At 38.3% G+C, this 26,804-nt stretch overlaps 1 protein-coding gene across 9 annotated transcripts in view; it reads right to left on the bottom strand.

Annotated features, from left to right (window-relative positions):
• The window catches only part of EHBP1 (EH domain binding protein 1), a 366,236-nt gene that overhangs the window by 325,769 nt on the left and 13,663 nt on the right, over nucleotides 1-26,804 (bottom strand). For 6 of the 9 annotated variants that reach the window (XM_019433459.2, XM_019433918.2, XM_019433764.2 and 3 more), the window contains exons 1-2: nucleotides 9,521-9,634; nucleotides 8,287-8,687 (exon numbers count right to left, since the gene is read on the bottom strand). In XM_019433459.2, the coding sequence (XP_019289004.1) occupies nucleotides 8,287-8,390 (104 nt within the window). In that variant the 5' untranslated portion in view covers nucleotides 8,391-8,687; nucleotides 9,521-9,634. Of the gene's footprint in view, nucleotides 1-8,286; nucleotides 8,688-9,520; nucleotides 9,635-9,840; nucleotides 9,920-16,918; nucleotides 17,019-26,804 lie in introns of those variants that run through there. The other 3 variants (XM_019433609.2, XM_019433691.2, XM_019433536.2) reach the window with 3 other exon arrangements.

The raw sequence follows: 26,804 nt of genomic DNA, 5'->3' as shown, positions 1-26,804 counted from the left end.
GAGCAGGGGACAGTAAACTTATTCTTAAAAGGCCAGAGTAAATATTTTAAACTCTGCAGCCACCCAGTCTGTGTAGCAACTATTCAACTCTGCCATTTTAGTGTGACAGCAGCTATGGACAAATGGGCATGGCCATATTCCAATAAAACTTTATTTACAAAAGAAACAGCCTGGACCAGGCCAAAGCGTGCCAACAATCTAGAGGCTACTGAATCTGGTGTGGAGGCAACTGTGATATAAGCACTACAATATCAAATTATGGCATAAAGTATCCTCACTATTTTCCTTAAGTAACCTACAATCGAACTTTTGTACAGCTGAATTTCACGTGTAATAAATATTTAAAATCTGGATAAAATACAACATGTATCAATTCCAGTTTAAAAAAAAAACAGTCCACAAACACTAACATAAAACTGCTAACAAAGTAACATATCAATTTGTTATCTACTAAAGTTAAATCTACCTTTGACAATTTATCACATGCAAAAGAAGACTGGGCTATTTCCTTTCAAGGAATAAGGGGTTCAAGATCCACATAACTTGTAACACGAAGTTCTGCAAAGTAAAACTCTCTGCCTTACCTCTCCCCTCATTAAAATTTTAGCACCTGTCTTAACCATTTCTCCTGCAATTAGTCTTGGCAATTTCAAGAGCCAGAGAGGCCATTTGTCCCACACTTTAGCCTATAAATTCCTGGACTAACCTCTTCACTCCCAAAAATCTTTTCCTCCATTCCACTTCAATCACCAACTGCCACTGTCGCACCCTAACAGCTATAATCTTATAGTACAAAAGATGACCCATTCAAATATAGAAGAAATTCCACTTAACTTATTTTTTAAAAAAGAAAATTAAGGTATACTCATATTTAATGTATATGGAATATTAATTAAAAACATATTGAGGGGGCACCAAGGCGGCTCAGTAGGTTGAGTGTCTGACTTCAGTTCAAGTCATGATCTCATTGTTCGTGAGTTTCAGCCCTGCATTGGGCTCTCTGTTGTCAGTGTGGAGCCCACTTCAGATCCTCTGTTCCCCTCTCTCTCTGCCCCTCCCCCATTTGTGCTCACTCTCTCTCTCAAAAATAAATAAAACATTAAAAAAACATATTGAGGATGTATGCTTATTTATATATTTTTTAGATTTTATTTATCTCTACACCCAATGTGCAGCTCAAACTTACAACCCCAGGATCAAGATTAGCATGCTCTACCAACTGAGCCAGCCAGGCACCCATATGCTTATTTTTTTAAACTGATAAGCAAACGTGATCCAGAGGAGACTACAACCTTTATCTCATCATTACCTTTAACCAATTCCTCCACAATCAAACATCTTGCTTTTTTCCAGTTCATTCACTCTGGTAACTCAACCCCAACAACTATTCAACCTCCTGAACATATCAAAAGCACTACCCTCTTCACTTTTTCATTGACCATCCTACCGTTCATGTCCTTATTTTCCTCCTTTTCCATCTCATACTCCATGGTGCATCACTATAAGCATTCCTGTGCATTCACTCTCAATTTCCTCACCCTTTTTTCTCTCAGTTATGCATTCATGACAAAACTCAACCCTGATTAAATCCAACTCTGCCTATTCTATGCCTGAACCCAAATAAGGAACATAGCTCAATTAAAATATGCAAACTTGCTGGTTGCATTCATTTTAAATTTAAGACCACAAAGTTAAGAAGGTCCCAGCACTACGCAGCACTCTTTCTACATTTCCCTAGTCAATTCTTGTTTTGACAATACCTCCTCTCTCCTTAATCCTTCAACACCTGTCACTTCCCTCTCAGCTGATGACCCCTAATATTACTTCCCTGAGAAAAGAGAAGCCAAGAGAAGAGAATGTCCACACCCTCCTGCACCAAATCTACCAACCTACCTGCTTCTCTACCCGTGTCATCTGCCTTCTCTCCTTATAACAATGAATTGTTCCTGCTTCTACTCAAGTTCAACTTTTCCACTTGGGTACTGGATCCTGTTCCTGTTCTCATATTCAAGGACTTTTCTCCTGAAGTTACCTCCTCTCCCAGCACACCATCAGTTTTTCCTTCTTTACCAACCATTTCCATCAAGCATTCCAATATGCTGCAAATCTTCCACGTGAAACATAAACCTTGACTCCTTGTCTCTCTCCAGCTACTCCTTAGTTCTCTGATTTGTAGCAAAATTCTCTATGAAAAGTATCTACATTGATCATATTTACCTCCTTTCTCCTACCCCAATCTAATCATGCTTTTATCCCTACCTGTCCACTGAAACCATTTCTCAAAGTCACCAGCTCTCTCCACCTTGCCAAAGCCACTGTCATCTTGCTCAACCTCTCAACAGTATTTGACACAGTTAAACGCTACCTTCCTGATACATTTTGCACTTGGTTCCTCAGAGAATACAGTCTCCTAATTTTCCTCCTAACTTACTAATGCTTGTTTTTCAGTCTCCTTTGCTGGCTCTTCCTCTTCTTACCTACCTCTATATGTTGAAGTGTCCCAAGGCTCAGTCCTCCATCGTCGTAATCTATATTAACACCACAGGAAATTTCCTATAGCCCCATTGTTATAAATTCTATTTACTAAGAGACTCCAACCTCTTCTCTCTCCTGATCTCAAGATTCTTGTAATTAACTGCTTAATTAAATCTCCACCTGGATGTCCCATACTTTAAGAAAAGCAAAGCCAATTCTTGATTTCCCCTTCATGCCAAACCTTTTCCTCTCCAGGTGTTCCCCATCCCTATAATTAACATTACATTCATCTGGTTGTTCAACCAAAAGTCTACAGTCCTTATTGATCCATCTCTGACTTTACATCATATCTAATCCATCATTAAGTCCTGTCAACAATTCCTTCAAAAAATTTATTTCCAGTTACATGGGTGTATACATTTATCAAAACTTACTGAACTATAGACTTAAAAGTGATGCATTTTATTGTATGCAAAAGTGTAAGGTATACCTCAGTAAAATGTGGTGTAAATGTATGTTTGTTACCTGCATATATCTGCCCATTTCTCACCACCTCCATCACTACCTCCTTGCTACTTGGACTACTGCAATAGCCTCCTAATTAGTATCCCTGCTTTCATTTTTACTCAGTGCAATTCGTATTCCACAATGCATCCAGAATAATCTTGTTTTTTAAAATTTTTAATGATTATTTGTTTTTGAGAGAGAGAGAGAGAGAGAGAGAGAGAGAGAGAGAGAGAGAGAGAGATGGAGACACAGAATCTGAAGCAGGCTCCAGGCTCTGAGTTGACAGCAGACAGCCCAAAACAGGGCTCAAACTCATCACCTGAGCCAAAGTCAGATGCTCAACCAACTGAGCCACCCAGACACCCCCAGAATAATCTTTTTAAAATGTTTATCACATGATATCGCTTCCCTGCCCAAACTTCTCCAATGGTTTCCTATACACTTAAAATCCAAAAGCGCTCAAGGCCATACATTATCTAATGCCTACCTAACTCTCAGACCTCACCTCTTTATCATCCTTCCTTTGTTCTACTGTGTTCCAGACACAATGGTCTTATATACACTCCTAAAACACACTAAAACAAACTTGTGTCCAATTACTTTTTTTTTTTAAATGTACTTCAAAAGTAGGTTCTTTACACAAAAGCTGATGTACCTCTAACTCACTCCATTAAATGGTCAACAGAGAAATGCTTGCTGAAGCCATCCAAAGAAGTGGATCTGAATGAGCACTTATTAATGTAATTTGGCCTTCATAAACTCAAGTCAAGACTTAAAGTACATTCAACATTCTAATGTCCAACTGGAAAACTAAACTGGATCAGTTACAGAAAGCCTGGAACATCAGATTAGGAGTTTACATTTTATCTAATAGGCCAGCATCACAAACTTAAGCACTAGGAAGAACTGCTTTTTTTTTAACTTTTCAAATCCTGAGATCACAAAGAGGTATAAAGCAATGAAGAAAATGAGAAGTTACTTTCAGGGATACATACATACATACATACTACATACTACACACACACACACACACACACACACACACACACACACAGTTTTTGTACCTCTAGAATTTTGAGCCATGTGATCATATTACCTATTTTTAAAATAAATTATAATTAAATATATATTTAAAACAGAAAAAAGGAATCTTTACGTGACATGGAAAATCAGAAGCAAATATATTTCTGCCTTTTTGGGAAAAGTTTATAGTACTTTAAGTACTTTTTGAATGCCATAACTAAGAATTAAATAAAATAAAAACCTAGCTAAAATATATTCATATATGTAGATGATACAGACACACACACAAAATGCAATATATGCTCATACATAATGGTTCACATCATGTATTGGGGAGCTCCTACCACAACTGAGTTCTGTAACCTAAATTATCATAACCACAACTTGCCAACTTTCAAGTAGTTTCCTTAAATACCTGAATAGCTGCTGAGAGCTCATACAGTGAAGACTTTCCTCAGAATCTAAAAGCCTACAAATGATGAAAGAACCAAATAAGAAATAAACTAAGAAAAAAGACAGCACAGTCTCTTTCCCTCAAACTCATCTCCAGTGGCCAGTCTCACAGCTTCATCAATTAAGTGAGATTAATAATTAAATGACTTGGGAACAACAATAAAGGTAGGAGATATAAACCCTTAACATCTCCAAATTTGCTAGAGCCTCTACGTGGCAATCAAGGGGTGATGAGGAATAGGATCTCACAGTACAGTGCCCTTCTCTAAGATGAATAAAAGTCATTCAGGTTTTTGTTCTTGACCTAAGTTCTAGAACCACTACACCATGAAAGAATCAGGAAGTGGACTCACACCCTATCAGCCAGAGCAAAGGTGAAATATTGTAAGACAAGAGAGAAAAGAACTTTGAGAACGCAGAAGCCCCAAATCCTCTAATCTATAGAATCCATCCTTTGATCAAAGGTAAAGTACTGTGAGTTTGCTCATGGCCTAGATCTAAAAAAAGATCCTTAAACTCTTACCTTCATCCTGTTATCTGGCATGTCCAGGCTCATACCGTATGGCCATGACAACAGAACAGGGGAAACATTCTCCTTGCCTTAATCACAGAAATAACACATTCTCCCTTGAAAAACATATCCTGATTCCCATGACCCTCTAATCTCAAGTTTCATCTTTATTCCTTGAGTTTCAAATTCATGCAGAAGTCAGTGTATTTTTAATATACTTTATCATGGAGTCATGAGAACACTTGGTAAGGTTGAAAACATTATTTTAAAATACTGGCTCTTGGGGTGCCTAGGTGGCTCAGTCAGTTAAGTGTCCTAGGGTCATGGGATTGAGCCATGCGTCTGGCTCCACACTGAGCGTGGAGCCTGCTTATGATTCTCTCCCCCGACCCTCTAAAAGAAAATACTGCTTCTTAAACTTTAACATGCATACCGTGTGACTCAGTAGGTCTAGGGCAAGGTCTGAAAGTCAGCAGGTCTAACAGGTGGTCCCAGGTGTTGCAAATGCTCCTACTTCTCAGAAAACATTTTAAATAAGAAGGTTCTAAAAGGCAATAGAACCTATATACATAGGTTACCTCCAAAGACACAATCCCAATGGGATGCTATCTGTTCTTTTCATAGTTTATTCCTTCTTCCCTATACTAGTTGTTTACCTTCCATGTGACTACTATAAAATTGAAAAGTCTAGAACAGCCAAATATTTCTAGTGTTAAAGCCATTTCCTATCATAAAGACCTAATTTAATAGGTATACCATAATGGCCATCTCTAAAAATGATCAAGCCATCTATTCATCTGTAATCAAGTTAAATTTTCATTCGTTCACATTGAGACACATTAACAGTAACTTACACACTTCTCAAGGGAAAAAAAATTAGCAATGCTGCAAACTATAGGGAAGAAACTGATTTTGGTTTTTGTGGACGTTTTAATGTTTATTTTGAGAGAAAGAGAGTGCATGCAGGGGAGAAGCAGAGAGAGATGGGAGAGAATCCCAAGCAGGCTGCACACTGCCAGTGCAGAGCCCCACATGAGGCTTTATCTCATGAACCATGAGATCATGACCTGAGCCAAGATCAAGAATCAGATGCTTAACCGACTGAGCCACCCAGGCACCCCAAGAAACTGATTTTGTAACTAAAGAATCACCTGATGTGTTCTACATCCCTTAAGAAAAGACTCAAATTTAACCATCATAAAGGTGATACTCCCAGTATACTGCCCAGTTAAAAAATACTTTACAATGAGGATCTTCCTCATTCCCTAGTTTGGTTACCAGTACCCAGTCTTCCAAACCAGAAACTTGAGGGTCAATCTAGGCCTTTCCCTCTCCTTCATCCCCATCTGTTCCAGACTCCTGACTGAAATGACCATCAAGTCCTATCAATCTGGTGTCCTAAGTGTTCCTCCAGTCTATTCTATTTCCTTTGCACTGCCCTAGTCTTAGCCTTTTTCCTCACCTTACCTACTGCAATAGCTACCCTGTCATTGCTGCCTCCAGTTACCCTTTCCACTATGATACCTACTCCACACTATTATCCAAGTGATTTTTCCAAAATGCAAACCTAATGTATCTTCCGCTCAAAACTTTTTACTATGCCCCCCACCCATCACCCACAGAATAAAGTCCAAGCCACATATAATGGTCCAAGCACTTAACTTTCCATGATTGGAATCCTGCCTGCCTTTCAAGCATCATATCCCACTGCACTCCCCCTATCCTGCACTTTAAGCCCCATTATTATCAAACTACACTGCTTGAATTTCCAGCACATCCCATGCTATTTAATTCCTCCAAGCTTTTGCATAGGCTGTTGCTTCAGGCTAGAATATCCTTCATTTCTTCTCCCTTGGCTTTCTGGCCAACTACTATGAATCTTTCAAAACCCAGTTCAGATCCCAGGAAGCCATCCTGAGACCATACCCTCTTCTCTTAAAGAATTATTTCCTCCACTGCCAACTTTGTAAGTAATAATAGAATTTACTGGGCATTTACTATGTGCCTGACACTGTTCCAAGCAGTTTACAGGTATTAACTCATTTAATCTTCACAATAATCTCTCCTATGAAACGGTACCATTATTTCTTTTGCAGATATGGAGCCTAAATCACAGAGAAATAAATAACCTGTCCCCAAGCATACCAACTGTTAAATGATGGAGACAGATGAAAATCCCTACATCATACATATTTGTATTACTATTCCTATCAGAGTGAAGTTATTTACACGACTGTCATCACCATAGACTGTGAGCTCCTTGAGGGTAGGGATTATGTCATATTCAACTCTCAAGCCACAGTGCCTAGTGTAAAGCAGGTAATTAGTGCATGCATTTCTTGAATTGCATATAAAATAACATTCCTTACAAGTTCGAGAAAAAAACATTCAGAAACTAGTTTCCAAATATTCAAATATGCTATAAGAGTTCTAGAATAGAGCAAGTTATTTCTTTCATGGAATAAAAAGGATGTCAAAAAGAAAGGTAATACAGACGTGAGATTACAGTCCTTGTGGACAATGAGATAGACTTATGTAGCAATAATACTACATAAACACTGAAATAAATCAAAACCCAAAGGACCATTTGCTTCAGATTAACTCTTTTTCACTTACTAAATAAGAATTCTTGCTTACCATTCAAAGCAGTGAAAAGAAAGCCCTAAATTTACTTTGCTCAAGTAGAAAGAAGCAAATCATAGGCCAGCACTACTAATTGCTTCCTTAAGTCTGGCCAAGAAATGTATCCCATTAGGCAATTAAAATAAAATACAGTTGCCTGACTAAGCATATAACAAAAGAATTTCTAAGGTTGTATGGGCTAGCATTACATTATTCAAATAATGAAAAATTATTTATTTTAAGCCAAGAAAAATGAAAAATCAAGAACAAAATAAAATCGATCATCACCACCCCAAAGGAATATAGATTTCCATATTAAAACACGTACAGGTTACAATAAAACATATGCATGTTTACAATATTCAATAGTCATTCTTTAAACCTCCTTCAAATTATAAAAAAATCAAAGTTTTGCTAACTCTAATGATGAAAGACCTCAAGACCAAATCAACTGTACTTAGTAAGCTCTCACGGTTAGTCCTCTGAGCCATACTAAAGTGCAATAATTAAAACCCATAGGGATGGTACCAGCAGCAACAATGCATACCACGATACTTGTTAGAGTAATCTGTACCCTGCACAGCTTGTACACACTCGTGCACTACAGAAAGGTAAATCTGCTGTCAGAAGAAGCAGAGTTTAGGCCACACGGAGTTTAGGCCACACAGGAAACTCTACCCCCAGACATGTCTTACCATTTCTTGGTACACTCAACCATCAACTCCTGGTAGGAGGCCACAAACTGGAACTTGGATGCATGTTTTCCCACACGCTGCAGTCTCTTCCAAACTGAAGCCATGATGATCAGTCACTTGAGCAGTTCTGGGTTAGCAACACAGCAGCTTTAACAAAGCAGAGGGCCCAAAGGAAAGGAGCTTTGCATGTATGTCTGTACTTTAAAAAAAACTCAACTACGACTTGAAATGATGTTTGGGGTCCATAAGTCTTCTCCCTGTTTCACAGGGTAAATCCCATCTTAGATGAATGGCCCAGTCAAGAACAGTATGATACACATGACAGGATGAATGAGAGGAGGTTCCCTCATGAAGACATCACCATTCCACCTCAGGGGCTATATTATGTGTATTCTGGAGGACTGAAAAGCAAAACAAAGAGAAATATATGAGAGAAGCTTGAGGAGTGACTAACCACCCAGGTTAGATAACACTGCAACAGACAACCTCAGTTCTCCGCATGTTTTTCAAACAATGAAACAAAACACCAACCTCAAAAGCCAGTAACATCAAGGATGCAGGACGTCAAGGAAGAAATTACAATTCACACCGAAGACGTAGAGCAACACATCAGGTAATCAGCATCAACAACAATCGAGAAACGCAAGTCGGGGCCCTACCTCCCCCTCCTAGCATCACAGAAGGGCGAGCAGAGCGGGAAAGTCTAGGGATGCTGTTTAATGTCCACCGGCAGTCAGAGGGAGGAGTGGAACATTTTTAAATAAACTTTGTTTTTCAGCCGATAATTAATAGCCTCCAGTCTTTGAATATGTGCTTGGAACAAATTAAGGAGCAAGGAGGAATGCTGTTGTTCAGTCAGAGGAGGGAAATGGATGGGAAAAGAGGAGTGGAGGGAAATCTCAAGGCAGAGGGAGGGCAACGTCCGGGCTCCAGGCCACTTGGGCTCTCCACCTTTGCTGCCAACCGGAGGGAAATGGAAACTCCTGCCTGGGCGTGAAGCAATGACCAGCGGGGCAAGTGCACAGTATGGGGTGCGGTGCCTCCCTCCCCCATCCGAAGGGAACAGTCCTCTAGAGCCTCCTCTTCTCACGCACAGAGCCCAGACCCCTGCCCCACAGCGGTGGCAGGCGGTAGCTCGCCCACGGTCCCTGTCACCCAGGCGATGCCTGAAGACCCCAGCCCGGTCCCCGAGCCCCGTCCCCGCCGAACGTCCACTCCCGCCCCCTCCTCACACCTCTAATCCCGCTGTCGGGCTGAGTCTGGCCCCGTTCCCTCCTCAGCGCCGCTCCTCCGTCGCCGCCGCAGCAGCAGCCGCCGCCGCCGCCACCGAGTCCTCCATCCCCGCCGGAGCCACATGGAACAGCCGAGCCAGCCGCGGCGCTCGCGGGAGCCGGGGTCTGCAGCCCCTCAGGCGGACGGCGCGCCTCACGCCCGCCCCCTCCCGGACGCAGTCGCCCCGCGACCGTCCCCCACCCTACAAAACCCTGCCAGAGCCGCTGCTCAGTGCCCAGCAACCCCTCCCCCGCCTTCCTCCTCCGCCACCATCATCATTACCTCCCCCGCCGCACCTCTCACACTAACCCTACCCACGGCGGCTCAACCTCCGTCCGCCCCGCCGCCATTGGCCGGGCACCACGCGTGCCCCGCCCATCTCGGTGGGCGGGCCTTTGAGCGGCGGGGGCACTTCATTGGCCAATCTGGGTGCCCATAACAGGAGCTCCACCCCCCCAGCTTTGGAGGTGTTTTTGCCCCAGCCGGAACGCGGCGCACAGTCCACCCTTTTTAAAAAAAAAAAAATTGGAATCCACCAGGGACGATCCCGCCCACTCCTCTGATTGGCTTGGAGAAAGAAACGATAGGCGGGAGGAGTAAGGAGTGTTTATAGTGACCTGGAAGATGGTTGATTAAACTGGATGTCCGTCAAAGGTGCGCTGGGTGCCGGGCGGGGTTTCTGGCTCGACTCAGTGAAAGTAGAGCCCGGTCTGGCTTCGTTGTAGCTGTGGGCAGTACGGCTGCTGTGGTTTGCTCTCTGGTACTCTCCTGTCCCCACCCTAGGAGCTGGGTGCGCCTTCTCCGCCACTAGCAACTAGGCTGTTTGCGCACACGGCCTTGGTTTCACCCGATTCCTCCTGGGGGTTTTCCTCTGACAAACTGGAGTAATGACCCTGCCAACGCACGCCTAACATTCAGTGTACTGTTCCTCAACGGGATTGAATAAACTGAGCTGGAAACAATATTTACACTGCAATTTCTTCTTGTTCTGATTCTTCAACATTTCTTTGAATCTTGGTCTCTTTTTTCTTCTCTTCTTCCTCCTCCTCTTCCTCCTCCCCTTCTTCTTCCTTCTCCTTCTTCTTCTCCTCCTTCTCCTTCTTCTCCTTCTCCTCCTCCTCCTTCTCCTTCCTTCCCCCCTGTGGTCTTTTTCCCTTGTAATGACTCGGGAGTGGCTGGCATATAAAAAGGGTGGTTATAGGCAAAGAAGAGGATGAAATAACCCAAGCAGAGTGTGAGGGCAGGGACACTTAACCTTGTTAAAAAGAGCCAAGGACCTTTCTGAGAATTTGATGAAAGCCGAGAATTTGATGAAAGCTACAGACACTCTCCCAAGGAGGAAAATATATCCTATCATAAAACACAAAAATTTGCTTTCAATTTTGGGTAGCTCATAGACCCCTGGTGTAGAGAAAGAGGGCAAAGAATGATATTGGAGGAAAGGGGATCCCAACATTTAAGGAATAAGCAGAGTAAAGTGGAAAAGAGACAGAGGAGGAATGGTCAGAGAAGTAGGAGTACCCTGTAAGCAATCACCATATAGTATGAAAAAAGAAAGGGTAACTAACATGAAAAGAAAATAAACAAGTTGGGTCCCCGAAACAATTAAGAGCCATCGTTAATCTTACTAAGGATGGAGAGCAGAGTGCTTGGACAAAATACCTTAAAAGGTATCAGGATCTAGGGACGGACTCTTTGAAGGACAGGACAGGAGGGCAATGGTGAGAGTTGATCACATCTATATACACAAGCAGAGCAAGAAAAAGGAGAGAGGGACTGAAGAATCAGGAGAGATGGGGAGACAGGTCTTGAATCCAGTATCTAATTATATTTCCTTTTTCAATAAAGAAATTAATCTAATAACACCACAAGAACACAATGTGTGCTTTACAGAAAAGAACATAGATATCATGTATTTTGCTACAGTCTTAACTTTAAAATATTAAGAAAAACATAATATTTATATTGATTCTTATTTTCTGTACATCTTAGAGTTCTCATGTGTCCTTCCTGAGTGGTTTACTAAGTCACTACAACCTACAGCCATTATGATCTCATATAGTGATATATTCTGCATCATTAACAGACTTTAAGTGTATGGGTTTTTTTTTATGACTAATTTATAGAAATGGTCATAAACTATTTTAATCTAAGTTGCCCTTCAGGAACAACCCACATGAGGATCAGGAGGGTTTTGCATCCCATTTATTATTGTTCTTCAGAACTTTCCAAACTTTCTTATGTGGTCAACCTGGTTTCATTTAGTACTCTTTCCCATCTTCGGGGGTGGGGGGGGGGGAAGGAGAGAGATTTTATTGTAGAGAAATTATCTTCAAAGCAATCTATTTTAAATACATGTCTTTTCTTGAGGAAGAAGAAGAAGAAGAAGAAAAAAAAGAACCAAGAAGGAGAAGGAGTATATAGGGCCCCTAAAGAATCTTTCTCAAGAGACTGAGAAAGAATTTCTTACAGGACAGCTTTTATTTTTGGAGAAGTATTTTTCCTGGATGTAAACTCTTCTTTTTCATTCTAGTTGAACAGATTGCTAAGAAGAGATCAAGGTTCAAAATGAAGAAATTAAGAGCAGACCTTACATTGTTCTGCTGCTGAGCTCAAGTTCATAAGCTAGCTCCTAAAGTCTCCACCAAACAGCTTTTTCTCTCATAACTTTTTTTTAATAACCTGTTTGCTAACCAAATTTATTGAAGAAACTTTCTTACAAAATATCTTAAGATTTTTTTTCATCTGCTTAGCTAAAAATTATTGAAACCAACTGAGTATTGATCATATTAAATACCATTAATAGTACATAAAAGATACAGTCCCTATTCTCAAGGAGTTTTTCATAAACAGGTGTTTAGCATGCAAGAAAATAATGCAAATTAACCTGTCTGAGTCTTGACTTCTTATTCTGGCAAACAAATAACCATGCCTGCCTTTCTGGGATGTTGAGAAGATGGAAGATATGTAGGTAAAGTACTTGATACATAGTAAAACAGTCACTAAATGGTAATTAATAATGTACACCATTGTGTTTGGTAGCGAACATAAACAGTCAAGAAAAAAACAACCAGTATTCAAGAATACTTGAGCAATACTTAGTTGCTGCCAAACATAGCTACCTCAGGACTAAAGAAATAGTGCATTTAACGTTATTCCTTTCCCATTGTCTCAGTGATTACCAAGACCAGAAAACCAATAACTTATGTGGGCTCGAGATTTTATAATAATTACTATAAATTCACTTACCCTCAATTCTCATGACCACCTTTCATGCCATGTATAGTTGAGATCTTTTGGCATGCCGGAAGTTACCTTTTTCTTAAAGCCCCCATTCTCCCTACCTACCGGTGTGCAAATCCTTCTGACCCTCTCCCGCCCTTCCACACAAGAACTACACCTCAAAGCCTTTTCTAATCCCCTACTTACTCCAGTCTTGATTTATCATTTCCTTCCATCTCAGACTTAAGCTGCATAATAGACCTGTGGATGTATGTTACTTTAAGTGTCCTGTTCATTTGACCCAGGTGTTGACTACAAAATTTTATAAATAGATTTTTACTTCACAAAATATTCAACATTTAAAATAATTTTGATTTTGCCTTTAAATTTCATCAAGATCACAGTGAAGACAGAATACAAAGAAATAAGTGGAAATCCCAAAAATTTCAATCTTCTTTGCCATGACACTTTTGAAATTATAGAAAGTATTTTCCTTGAAGCAGCTTTGCTAGTCACCGTTTCAGAAACCTCCAAAATGGAAATTTTAGTCCATGAAATGCAACCAAAGGCTTGAATTATTGTCATTCCTGATGATAAAATTTTTATCTTTAGGTTTTACAGTTTTTGCAGTAAAAATTGTCAGACATATTACTGCAGGATTTAACTACTAATAGAACTTATCTGTGCCTTAGTCATACTAATAAGATTTACTCCCAATAATAGCACTGCAGGTTTTTGCATTGTTTTCCAGTTACCATAGCAGTTATACTGTATACAACATTCCTGCAATCTTTAACTGCTAATGAAATTATTTCTTTTAAATCCACAGTTAACAAATTTACTCCTGACAATCCTACAGCAGTTCTTATGTCCTAAAAATACTCATTGTGGCAGGCTAATACTTTAAAATATTAATTGATGGTTTCTGTAGTAGTTGTTTTTCCATGTACTTCTTTTTATCTTATGGCCTTTCTCCTCCTAGACTCTACCCTGATACACCCTCAGCATCACACCCACCCTCATTTAGGCTGGTCTTTGCTCATTGTTTCAGGAAAGGAATATAACAGAATGCAGAGAAACAGGGAACTTTTCCCTGGCTTTTGAGTTTCTAAATCCTAGCCCTTTAGGGAGCAATGAAATGAATCCTATTAGAGACCTACACTGTTCAGTATGATAACCTCTAGCCACAGGTGACTATTGAACACTTGAAATACGGCTAGTTCAAGTTGAGATGTGCTGTAAATATAAAATATACACCAATATCAAAGACTTATCATGTAAAAAAAGGAATATATCTTATTCATAGTTTTATATTGATTACCTGTTGAAATTATAGTATTTTGGATATATTGGGTTAAATAAAAGACATTAAAAATTAATTTCACCTGTTACTTTACCATGTTAATATTGTTACAGGAAAAATTTAAATTATACATGTGGCTTGCATTATATTCCTATTGGATAGTGTTGCTATAGACAATAGTAAAACTTCCTTTAATAGAGATGAGAAGTGGATTTCCTGAACTGGAAGGGGAAGAAGAATTGGGAGGAAAATATTGAGAAGCTAGATGCTGGTGGGTCCTTAGGACAGTAAGTCCTAGTCTCACTCTACTCTGGCACAAGTTGTGGAGAGGTGCAGTTGAAATAGCAGGATCTATCTATGGAATCTGAGATCTGAGAGAGATAACTCAACATTCTTTTTCCTTGTTAGAGCCAAAGGGAGGTGACAAGACCCCAGAGAGAAGAAAAAGCTGAACTATGTGTCTAGCCCAGCCCAGACTTTAGAGTACAGTTCAATAGAACTTTCTATGATGAACAAAATGTTCGTCGTGTCCAATATAGTAGCCTCTAGTCACTTGGGGTTATTAAGCACTTGAAATGTGTCTAGTGTAACTGAGAAACAGGAGTATTAATATTTAATCTTAATTAATTTAAATGTAAATAGTCGCATGTGACTGATAGCTACCATAATGGACAGTGAAGCCTTACATAGTACCATGAATGTTCTGAAAACCCAACACAATGATTTCCAGACACCCAAAAGGGTGCAGAGGGAACAGAAACCAACAGACCTAAAGGGGCCTTGTTGATAGACCAAGATTGACCCAGCAGCAATGTGTGGGAATGACTGCTATTGAGGAAGGATGCAGATTGGAAACCTTGGGAGAGCCAGCATGGTAGAGGAGGAGCAAGGATCAAATGCTCAACCCCCTTCCTCTAATACTATGTAAACCCCTTCAATTTAGATGCAGTCCCTGCCAGTGACTATGATTAAGTGTCTGCCACCCTTTGTGAAATCAGAGCTTGAAACAGAAATTGAGTTATAAAAAATGAAATTATATTTCTTGAAAACCAGATTTTTTTTAGATTGAGATTTGTACCTGCTATAAAACCTCAAATAATAATTCTAACAAAATACTTTTAAATTAATATTTATTCTTTTAAAAAAACAGTCTTTCTTTCTTTATCATAGAACCCAAGTTCTTTGGTTGAAAGCTTAGAAAAGCTGCATCAGAAAACCATCTTTTACAGGGGCACCTGGGTAGCTTGGTTGAGCATCGGAATCTTGATTTCAGCTCAGGTCATGATCCCAGGGTTTGTGGGATTGAGTACCCCATTGGTCTCCACTCTGAGCATGGAGCCTGCCTGGGATTCTCTCTATATATCCCTCGGCCCCTCTCTCCCACTTATTCTCTCTCTCTCTCTCTCTCTCTCTCTCTCTCTCTAATTAAAAAAACAAAGCAAAACAAAATAAAACAAACAAACAAAAAGCTTAAGGGTGCCTGGGTGGCTCAGTGGGTTAAGCATCTGATTTTAGCTCAGATCATGATCTCACAGTTCATGGGTTAGAGCCCTGCTTTGGGCTCCACACTGCTAGTGTGCTTGGGATTCTCTCTCTCTTCCTCTCTCTCTGCTCCCCACCCTCCACTGTGCTTTTTCTCTCTCTCTCTCAAAATAAACTTTAAAAAAAATTTTTTTAACTTAAAAAAATGAAGAAAACCATCTTTCAACTAAAAAGAGGGTATCCTTTTGTTAAATTGTTTCCATGCTAGTTTCCCATGAACAAGTCATGCAGTTAGTCATAATGAAATTTTGTACATTGAACCTGAGATGACACTAATTCCAGGACCTAATTTGCATCCTAAAAAACCAGTTTTGTCTAGTTCTATAGCTTCTAGGAAAGACTAACCTGGGTTGGTAGAGACAGAGGAGCATCCTTAACGGCCTTGAAATTCAGATAGAGACAGATGCGAGTCTGTAGAGACCATCCTTTGGTGATTCAGTAGGTCTGACTTCTACTGTTAATCTGGAGCAGTACATTGAATGATGAGAAGGCTCAGAAATCCTCAAGAATGATTACAGGCATTAATGATATTCAAAAGGTGGAGACTCAAAATGCTAGCAACACCACACAGACATTAAGCATTTGGGTGGATGACAGCCATAAGCATATTTGGCTCAGCTATCCTAATGTGGAACAGCTAAATACAACTTTGACTCTAGAGTACCCTTGCTGGTCTGCACCATTCTCTTGGTCTGATCCTTCAAATTACTTGAGATAATTTTGGGATAGTGAAGTCACAGTGCACAAATACTGTGTATGTGAAAGCAGGTGCAGTTATGAGATATTTACACATCACAAATAAGTGGGCCATTACTAGAGGTATTGCAACAAAGGTCTGAGTTGGAATTACGAGCCATTTCCAAGAAAACTTTTGCTAAATTCAGTAAATGTATCTCCTATAAAATCAGTAGAGATTCCTGACCAAGATTTATTGGCCATTTCCCATGAAATGTAAAGAATCTTTGATGAATCATAAAGAGTAGAATAACCTCTGCTTCTTTTCTTCTATGTTTTAAAAAATTGGAATAAATCCTAGGTAACCAGAAACAGCATCCAGCCAGTGTTTTCCTCTGAATAATTCCTAGATGACTGTATTTAATGTGAACAAGATAATAAAATTAACATCTTCTGAAATAATAAGGTTAGACAGGAGAGGCAAAGAAAAAGCAATAGGAATTCACAATCTGGGAGGGCATTGAATACCCACCATGTGGTGTTAAATCAGAGCATTTCCATCTCAAACAGTGCAAAAAAAAACAACAGCAAGCTGAAATCAGGCGGAACCCCACTTACCAGGGCATTAGGCATGGGCCAAAGGAAAGAAGCCCTCTTGTAGAAGCTTGTCCCAGATGAGTAGAAATGGAAAATGAACCCAGCTTTCAGAGGGCAAAACTCATGCACAGTTTGGGCAATCTGCTTAAGCAAGCTGAAGTGAAAAAAAAAAAAATTCCAGGCCAAGGGCAATAGCATAGAGCCAGAGAGAGCTGCAGTATCATTCCAGATCTCTCTTTTTACAGCAAATCACCAAATTAGTGACGAGGCTTACAGAGAGCAGAACATAGCCTGCTAGCAAAAAGGACTTTGTGAGATGTGCTGGACATTTCTTCATATTTTGTAGCAACTTTTGGATGCTATTTTTAAATATTCCCGATAATGAATCACTGATATTTTTCTCCAAAAAAAGAAAGTCAACTGTTGTGCAAGAGTTAAGTTTTTGTGCCACAGTTCAATCTTCTAAAAAATCCTGGTATCTTCAACATTAAAAACCATGACATCTTATCCCTGAAATAAATTTAGTCTATCTTAGATATTGAATATAGTGCTAAGCTACACTTGGTGTGAAATAATTATCTGGCATTATCAGAGTCCCATTTCTCATTTCAAAAACTTATATGTGCACCCTTCCCCTGATAACAAGTATTATATACTTCAGTGTAGAAAACAAGAATGTTGTACTTGTGCGTCTTTCTTCACACAACATATACTAAAAAGACGTATATTTAAAGGTCATAGCTTGATCATCTTTAAAATATTCACTCTGTCCTCAAACAACCAAAGCAAAAACAGAAGCCTATTGATGACTGCTGAACTTCTTTTATTCTTATAACATACCTCCTAATTACTCACAAAGCTACCTTATACATGCCTCTTCTCCAGCTTTACACGCCAGTTTACAAACTAATTACCCAAATCTTGCAGTTGGTTGTCAATAATGAATAAGGGTAACTTGTTGAGTACTTCTTCATATACGTCATGCTGGAAAGTGAATGATGATAGTAACTGCTCTTCAACATTATGTGCTATGCACATGTGCAATGCCCAGGAATGTTTTTGATCAAATAGTTTTGCCATTAGTTCCTTCTGCTTTCTCATATTAACATCTTATTAATTTTCAGCTGATTTTGTAAGCTTTAAGGCAACAATGTAACTTGTACCTAGTTTTGCTACAGAGAGTACAACTTTGAATAATAGTTTTAAGATTTTGATTTTCTTTGACGATATTTTTACTAAAAAATTCATTTATTCATTAATAACTTGTGAATAACTACCAAGCTCAAAGCATTGTGCTAAGTATTGGGAATGTAGCACATCAACAGATAAAATCCCTGCCCTCATGGAACTCACATTCTGCATCAGTTGGAAACCATTATTAAATATTTGCGTTAGAAAAATCTCAGTTGATAAAAGGCCACACTATGCTTCGTTTAACAATGACAAAAAAAAAGCTAACTGAGAAAAATGTTATAAGAGACAATGCACTGGGGGCTAACATTAATAGAAAGCCCACTCAATGAAATTTAATTTTCAGATACTTATTGTTGTACTTCCAATTTACATATTTATTTCCTGTACAAAGTCACATATAGATTTGTCACAGCTAATACAGATTTATAATCTATATTTGCACTGGAGTGCTGTTTACAATTTATGTTTATTTCTTTATTTGAATTGTAATATTTACATTACTATTTTATCATTATTTTATGCTTCATTGAACCACTTTATAATATTGATCCATTTTTTAAAATTATTGATATAGGGCAACACTACTGTAACTACAAAATGTAAAATTAACATGCCAAAACTGAAACTACATTGATTGAGAGATTATTTGTTAAAGGTTAACTAAGCCAATCTGATCAATGCATTCCTTGGAGCTCAACATGTAGCTTCTAAGAATGGTTATTAGGAATGTGACAGGATCTTAAGAAACACACACCTATCCTAATTTCCCTTTTGACTTGGTAAAATAATTTTCAGAAAATAAAATATAAAAAGCTTATTTTCACTGCTTTATGCTCAGAAATATTTTAGCTCTCTTCCTAGATATCCTTAGAGGTAAAATAGTTACAAATTACCTTTTATCTTACATGTGTTCTATGATTTTAGAAAATGTAAAAATACACAGAGAATAAATACTTAAAGAGAATATAAAATTTTATGCTAGGGTGTAAAGGCTATGAGTGATACCATTTCTTTTTAAAATTCTCCTTTAATGTTTTAAATTGTTTTTTACAATAATGACTAAAATTGTATAACTATAGTCTTAGATTGAAGATATTATGTAAGTCTTTATGTACTCTTTTTATTTTTTAAAGTTTATTTTGAGAGAGTGTGTACATGCGTGTGCAAGTGGGGGAGGGGCATAGAAAGACAAGGAGAGAGACAGAATCCCAAGCAGGCTCCACAACGTCAGCGCAGAGCCTAATGTGGGGCTCGAACTCACAAACCATGAGATCATGACCTGAGCCAAGTCAAACGCTTAACCAACTGAGCCACCCAGGCACCCCTGTGTACTCATTAAAATGTTCTTTCACTATCTAAAGGCGTTTCATCTATAGTTTCTGTTTATAAATTGTATCTAATTGATAAAAATGAAAATTCTCCTTGAATAAATCCATTCCTACCACATCTAAGGTGTTCTGATTCTAGATCCATTTTGCCCATGGACACACCTCAGTTTGGGGATTGAATGAAGATTTTCTTTCACAAAACATTCTATTCCTAGGAGTATCTTCTGTATTTTATATCACAAAAAGGATAAGTTTTAATCAGTACTTTTTATGTGCTTGAATTGCTTTATTGAGATTTAGAACCATGTATTTCATGGTGCTGCTGGGTATTTTCCCCATCAGTCTCTAATTGTGGGCTCGTGTTTAACTCCCTTCCAATTTTCACATTCTGTAGGGAGGATTCTTTTCTCTGCTCAAATAAGCAAATATTTGCCAGGTGCCTACTATTTGCAAGAAAGTGTTAACGTCAAAAAATACATTGTAAAAATGCATAAAAATGTATAAAATTTTTTACATTTAAAAAATACATAAGTCACAGCTGGAGACTTCAAGAAACTTAAAACTAGTTTCAGAGAAAAAATGTGATATAATAAAAATGTAAGCTATCACAAATGTGATTGCTCATAAAATAAGAAACAGGCAAACAGAAGAAGCAGTCTAAGACAGAATTAAAAGAGATATTAGAAATCTGTTACTGTCTCGTAGTCTAAAGCAACTCAAGCCACTTATAGTGATGCACACAGAGCAGATGATGAGGCTGACCCTGAGAGAACTGGGTTACTGTTGTAGCTCCATCACTTACTAATTGTGTCATCCTAGGAACTCCGGTAACTTCTCTGAATGGAAGGGGAAGGGGTAGACATACATATATATGTACACACAACTCCATGTCAAGCCAGGCAGACACAGTTCTGGGACAACTGGTAGAAATAGAATGATTAGGAAAGAGAAGAAATTTTTTCTGGGATTGGTAGCTAGGAGGATGACTACTCTGCTACCAGAGACCTCTGCTAGAACAAGTCCACCTGAGAGAGAAGCCGAAACTGAGAAAGCCAGGAAATGAAACCGAGCAAAGTTTGCTTCATTTGCCTCATCTGTAAAATGGAAATGGGAAAATGATACTTTGCTACCTGGAGGTAAGGGCTAGAAGAGATACCCTCCTAAGACCCCTTCGACTCTGTTTCTGTGATTTTAAAAATTCCTGCCTTTAATAAATGGATGCATGTGTGCAGAATCTAAAAGAGGCATTTAGAATTTCTCAACAGTTGTTTCCATTATGATAATCTAGTTTTTGCTACCTTAAAAAGGTTGTTTCTCTCCCCCTTGGGGCTAGTTTTGTTTTTGTTTTCATTATGGTGTGACTTTTATTCCCGTGACTCATTGCATAACTGGGAACCTGTATCTCCCACTCCCTTCCCCCATTCCCCACCTCTGGCAACCTTCAGTTTGTTCTCTGTATCTATAGGTCTGATTCTGCTTTTTTGTGTGTTTATCATTTGGGTTTTTTTAGATTCCACATATGAGTGAAATCATAAAGTATTTGTTTTTATCTTGGTCTGACTTATTTCACTTAGCATTATACTCTCTAGGTCCATCCATGTTGACCCAAATGGCGTGATCCCATCCTTCTTTATGGCTGCATTATATATTACATTATATTTTATACATTCTATATATTTTAGAATATATATATTAGAATATATATTCTATATTCTATATATTAGAATATATATTAGAATATATATTTTAGAATATATATTCTATATAGAATATATATATTCTATATATATTTATATATTATTTATTTAAAAATAAAAATTATTTATTATATTTTATATATTATATGTATATAATATCACATCTTCCTTATCTATTCATCTATCAGTTGACTCTTAGGTTACTTCCATATCTTGGCTATGGTAAACAATGCTGCAATAAACATAGGAGTGCATATATCTTTTAAATTAGTGTTTTCATTTCCGTTGTGTAAAATACCCAGTTAGTGGAATTATTGGATCATATGGTATTTCATTTTTAATATAAAAAATTTAATGTTTATTTTTGAGAGAGAGAGAGAAAGAGAGAGACAGAGTGCGAGCAGGAGAGGAGCAGAGAGAGAAGGAGACACAGAATTCGAAGCAAGCTCTAGGCTCTGAGCTGTCAGCACAGAGCCCGACATGGGGCTCAAACCCATGAACTGTGAGATCATGACCTGAGCTAAAGTCAGACGTCTAATTGACTGAGCCACCCAGGTGCCCCTCTATTTTTAATTTTTTGAGTAATATCTATACTATTTTCCACAGTTGCTGTACCAATTTAGTTGTGGCTATTTGATTGCATTTGTCTAACTTTAATTTTCTGATTGATCAAAAATTGAAAGTTTATAGTCACAATTCCCATGAAGGCATAATGGTGTCTGTCAGGAACATGGAAGATATTATTGCTAAATGTACCAATTCCTAATTCGATTATTTATACTCAACTCTAAAGGGGACAGTAGTCAATTTTGGTCATTTTGTAAATTATCTATGATAAATTATAAACAAAAGAAGCATCGTTATACCATATTACTCTTTCTAGAGTAATGGAAATGGCAATCTAGCCCAAAGAGCTCAATCTTTTCCAGTACGAATTGCTGAGGTTGTTTGAACTCTCTTTGGAGAGATACCCATGATTCACAATAATTTTGTTATTGCATTATAAAGCTTAAGAGTACAAAACACCATATACCGAAATTAACACAAAAAGGATTATCAACCTAAATGTTAACCACTAAAACTATAAAACTCTTACTAGAAACAGGGGTAAATCTTTGTGAGCTTGGGCTTGGCAATGTTTTTTAGATGTGATAACAAAAACATGAACAACAAAGAAAAATTGTGCCTTATCAAAATTAAAAACTTTTGTATTTTAAAGACACCATTAAGAAAGTTAAGATAGCCAATAAATGGGAGAAAATATTTCCATATCACATATCTGATAAGGAGCTTGTCTAACTCAACAATAGACAAATAATCCAATTTAAAAATTGGCAACAACTGTTGGTGGGAATGCAAATTGGTGCAGCCACTCTGGAAAACAGTGTGGAGGTTCCTCAAAAAATTAAAAATAGACCTACCCTATGACCCAGCAATAGCACTGCTAGGAATTTACCCAAGGGATACAGGAGTACTGATGCATAGGGGCACTTGTACCCCAATGTTTATAGCAGCTCTCTCAACAATAGCCAAATTATGGAAAGAGCCTAAATGTCCATCAACTGATGAATGGATAAAGAAATTGTGGTTCATATACACAATGGAGTACTACGTGGCAATGAGAAAGAATGAAATATGGCCCTTTGTAGCAACATGGATGGAACTGGAGAGTGTGATGCTAAGTGAAATAAGCCATACAGAGAAAGACAGATACCATATGTTTTCACTCTTATGTGGATCCTGAGAAACTTAACAGAAACCCATGGGGGAGGGGAAGGGGAAAAAAAAAAAAAAAGAGGTTAGAGTGGAAGAGAGCCAAAGCGTAAGAGACTGTTAAAAACTGAGAACAAACTGAGGGTTGATGGGGGGTGGGAGGGAGGGGAGGGTGGGTGATGGGTATTGAGGAGGGCACCTTTTGGGATGAGCACTGGGTGTTGTATGGAAACAAGTTTGACAATAAACTTCATATATTGAAAAAAAATTGGCAACAGATTTAAATAGTCATTTCTCCAAAAAAGATATATAAATGATCAATAAGCATATGAAAAGATGCTCAACATCATTTGCCATCAGGGAAATGGGAATGAAAACCATAATGAGATACCACTTCAGACCCAGTAGGATGGCTTAAAATCAAAGATAATAACAAGTGCTGGTCTGGGGCACCTGGGTGGCTCAGTCAGTTAAGCGTCCGACTTTGGCTCAGGTCATGATCTTGCGGTCCGTGAGTTCGAGCCCCGCTTCGGGCTCTGTGCTGACCTGTTTCAGATTCTGTGTCTCCCTCTCTCTCTGACCCTCCCCCGTTCATGCTCTGTCTCTCTCTGTCTCAAAAATAAATAAACGTTAAAAAAAAAAAAAAAAAAAAAACAAGTTCTGGTGAGGATGCAGCAAAATTAAAGCCCTCACTGGGGCACCTGGGTGGCTCAGTTGGTTAAGCGTCCAACTCCAGCTCAGGTCATGACCTCACAGTTTATGAGTTCGAGCCTGGAGACTGCTTCAGGTTCTGTGTCTCCCTCTCTCTGCCCCTCCCCAGCTCACACTCTATCTCTCTCTCTCTCTCTCTCACAAAAATAAATAAATATTTTTTAAAAATTAAAAAAAAAATGAAGCCCTTATGCATTGCTGGTCAGAACAGCCACTTTGGAAAAGAGTTTGGCAGTTCCTCAAAATGTTAAACATAGAGTTATCATATAAGTCAGCAATTCCACTCCGAGGTATAGACACGATAGAAATGAAAACATATGGCTACACAAAAATGTGTATATGAGTGTTCATAGCAGCATTATTCATAATAGTCATAAAGTGGAAACAACCCAAATTTCATCAGGTGATGGAAGGATAAGCCAGCTATGGATATCCATATGACAGAATGTTATTCAGCCATAAAAAGGAATGAAGTACATTCCTTTAATAGATGAGACAACATAGATGAAACTTTAAAACATGCTAAATGGAAGAGATCAGTTATAAAAGACCACATATAATTTCATCTATATGAAATGTCGATAATAGGCAAAACCATAGAGATGGAAAGTAGATTAGTGATTGCCAGGGCCTTGGGGAAGAGGGAAATGGAAAAGTGATTGCTAATGGATATAAGGTTTCTTTTGGGGGTGATGAAAATACTTGAAAATTACATAGCGGTGATGGGTGCACAACTCTGTGAACATATGAAAAAGCATTGAATTGTACACTATTGTTTTAAAGATTTTAGGTTATCTCTACACCCCATGTGAAGCTCAAACTTACAACCCTGAGACCAAGAGTCACATGTTCCACCAACTGAGCTAGCCGGGTGCCCCATGAATTGTACAATTTGAAAGTCACAAAATGGGTAAAGTTTATGATGTGTCAGTTATACCTCATGAAACAGATATTAAGGAAAACAAAACAACATAGAAACAGACCACTGACCAAAGGCACTTGCCAATTATATTATTCTGCAGCCACATTTAACCAAACGTCACAGGACAACTGAATGTGCTGGAGAGCTTGGCAAAATATAGTATTCTAACACAGAAATTTAAAATGTAAAAGTGCCCTACACTTGGATTTAGGAGATGTGTGTTCTAGGTTTGCCTGGACCCCAACCAAAATTTATAGGCAAAGATTGTTACTTGCCTCTGAATATCCATTCTCCTTTTCTTCTCTAGCAATAAGAACTCAGATTTAACTGAGCCATTTCCAGTCAGCTGAAGACCTGCCAAGCTTCATCTGCAGTTAGATTATGGCTTGTGCCTAAATTTGGCTAAGTCTTATAATTTCTAGGAAGTTTTCTCAAAGGGAGGGAATGTACCTTTCCTGGTCCCTCCATCCTATTGTTGAGATATAGTTGGGTTGGCTAGATCTCCAACAGCTATCTTGGATCATGAGGATGAAGGACAGCAAGTGGCAAGCTGGAAGCAATCTGGGTCCCTCCCAAATTTGTAGAATAAATACCCTTAACCTTACACTGCTTACCAGCAGATTTCTTTTATATGAAACAGAAATAATCACATAAGCCACAGTTCTTTTGTGGGTTTTCTTTTCTGTCACATGTAAAGGTACATAATCCTAACTAATACACTGAATTTATGAAGGGTAAAGAGGAAAAGGACCTTTAGGTTGGTTTGGAGAAGGAGAATGTACTCTTTAAAAAAAAAGTTAAAGCCCCCTTTCTGGATGGAGCTACTTTCTAAATTAACCTAAGGACATTCAAGGGCTCTTGATTTGATCTTCCAAAAGTTTGTTGACAATGGCCAAAATATCTCAAACTGTGCAAATCCTTCATCACTACACCTGCCTCCTCTCCCTGGCATTTTCATTTCAGCTGAGGTCAGCCAGAAAATTCCAAACACTATGAGTTGCAAATCTGACTAGTTTGTAGGGAAAAGGTAGGATCTTTTCTTTGAAAAGGTTTCCAGTGGTATTCTAATTTCTTCTTTAGTCTACTCCAGTTTCCTAACCTTGACTAAATATATATGGTTAGTTAAGCATTTGATTGAGGGGCATAAGAACAGCCCCTAGTGGGTAATAAAGTTTTAAAATCATGCATTCTTGGCTACTAGATCTTCCATGGCTTTATAGCTGGTCAGGATTTGTTCACAATCTTATGCAATAATTATTTTAAATTATTCAATTAAAAAAGCCACCCATTACCACTATGTAATTTTAGAGCGTTTTCATCACCTCCAAAAGAAACCCTATATCCATTAGCAATCACTTCCCCATTTCCCTCTTCCCCACACCCCAGGAAATCACTGCTTTCCATCTCTATGGTTTTGCCTGTTATGGATATTTCATATAAATGAAATTATATGTGGTCTTTTATAATTCACCTCTTTAATTTAGCATATTTTAAAGTTTCATCCATTTGTCTTTGTTATTATCTATGACAAAGGTGGCAAGAATATACAATGGGAAAAAGACAATCTCTTCAATAAATGGTGCTGGGAAAACTGTGAAGCTACATGTAAAAGAATAAAACTGGACCACTTTCTTACACCATACACAAAATAAACTCAAAATGGATTAAAGACTTAAATCTGAGACATGAAACCATAAAACTCCTGAAAGAAAACAAAGGTGGTAATTTTTTTATATCAGCCATAGAAACATTTTTCTAGAAATGTCTCCTCAGTCAGGGGAAACAAAAGTATAACTATTGGGACCACACCAAAACAAAAGCTTTTGCACAATGAAGGAAATTATCAACAAAACAAAAAGGCAATCTACTGAATGGAAGAAGATATTTACAAGTAATATATCCTGTAAGGGGGTTAATATCCAAAACATATAAAAAACTCATATAACTCAACACCACAAAAACCCAAGATAATCCAAATAAACAATAGGCAGAGGACTTGAATAGACATTTTTTCAAAGAAGACATACAAATGGCCAACAGACACATGAAAGGATGCTCAACATCACTAATCATCAGGAAAATGCAATCAAAACCACAATGAGATTATCACATTACCCTATGATCCAATAATTCCAGTAACTGGAAATTACCCAAGGAAAACAAAAACATTAATTCAAAAAGATATATTTATATACATAAAAGATATATGCACTCCTATGTTTATTGCAACATTATTTACAATGGCCAAAATATGGAAGCAACCTAAGAGTCTATTAATAGGTAAATGGATAAGAAGATACACACACATACACACACACACACACACACGCACACACAAGTAT

Source organism: Panthera pardus, unplaced genomic scaffold, assembly GCF_024362965.1.
Source record: "Panthera pardus isolate Hobbes unplaced genomic scaffold, ASM2436296v1 HiC_scaffold_25, whole genome shotgun sequence".
NCBI lineage: Eukaryota > Metazoa > Chordata > Mammalia > Carnivora > Felidae > Panthera > Panthera pardus.
This window is presented reverse-complemented; position numbering and strand designations above follow the sequence as displayed.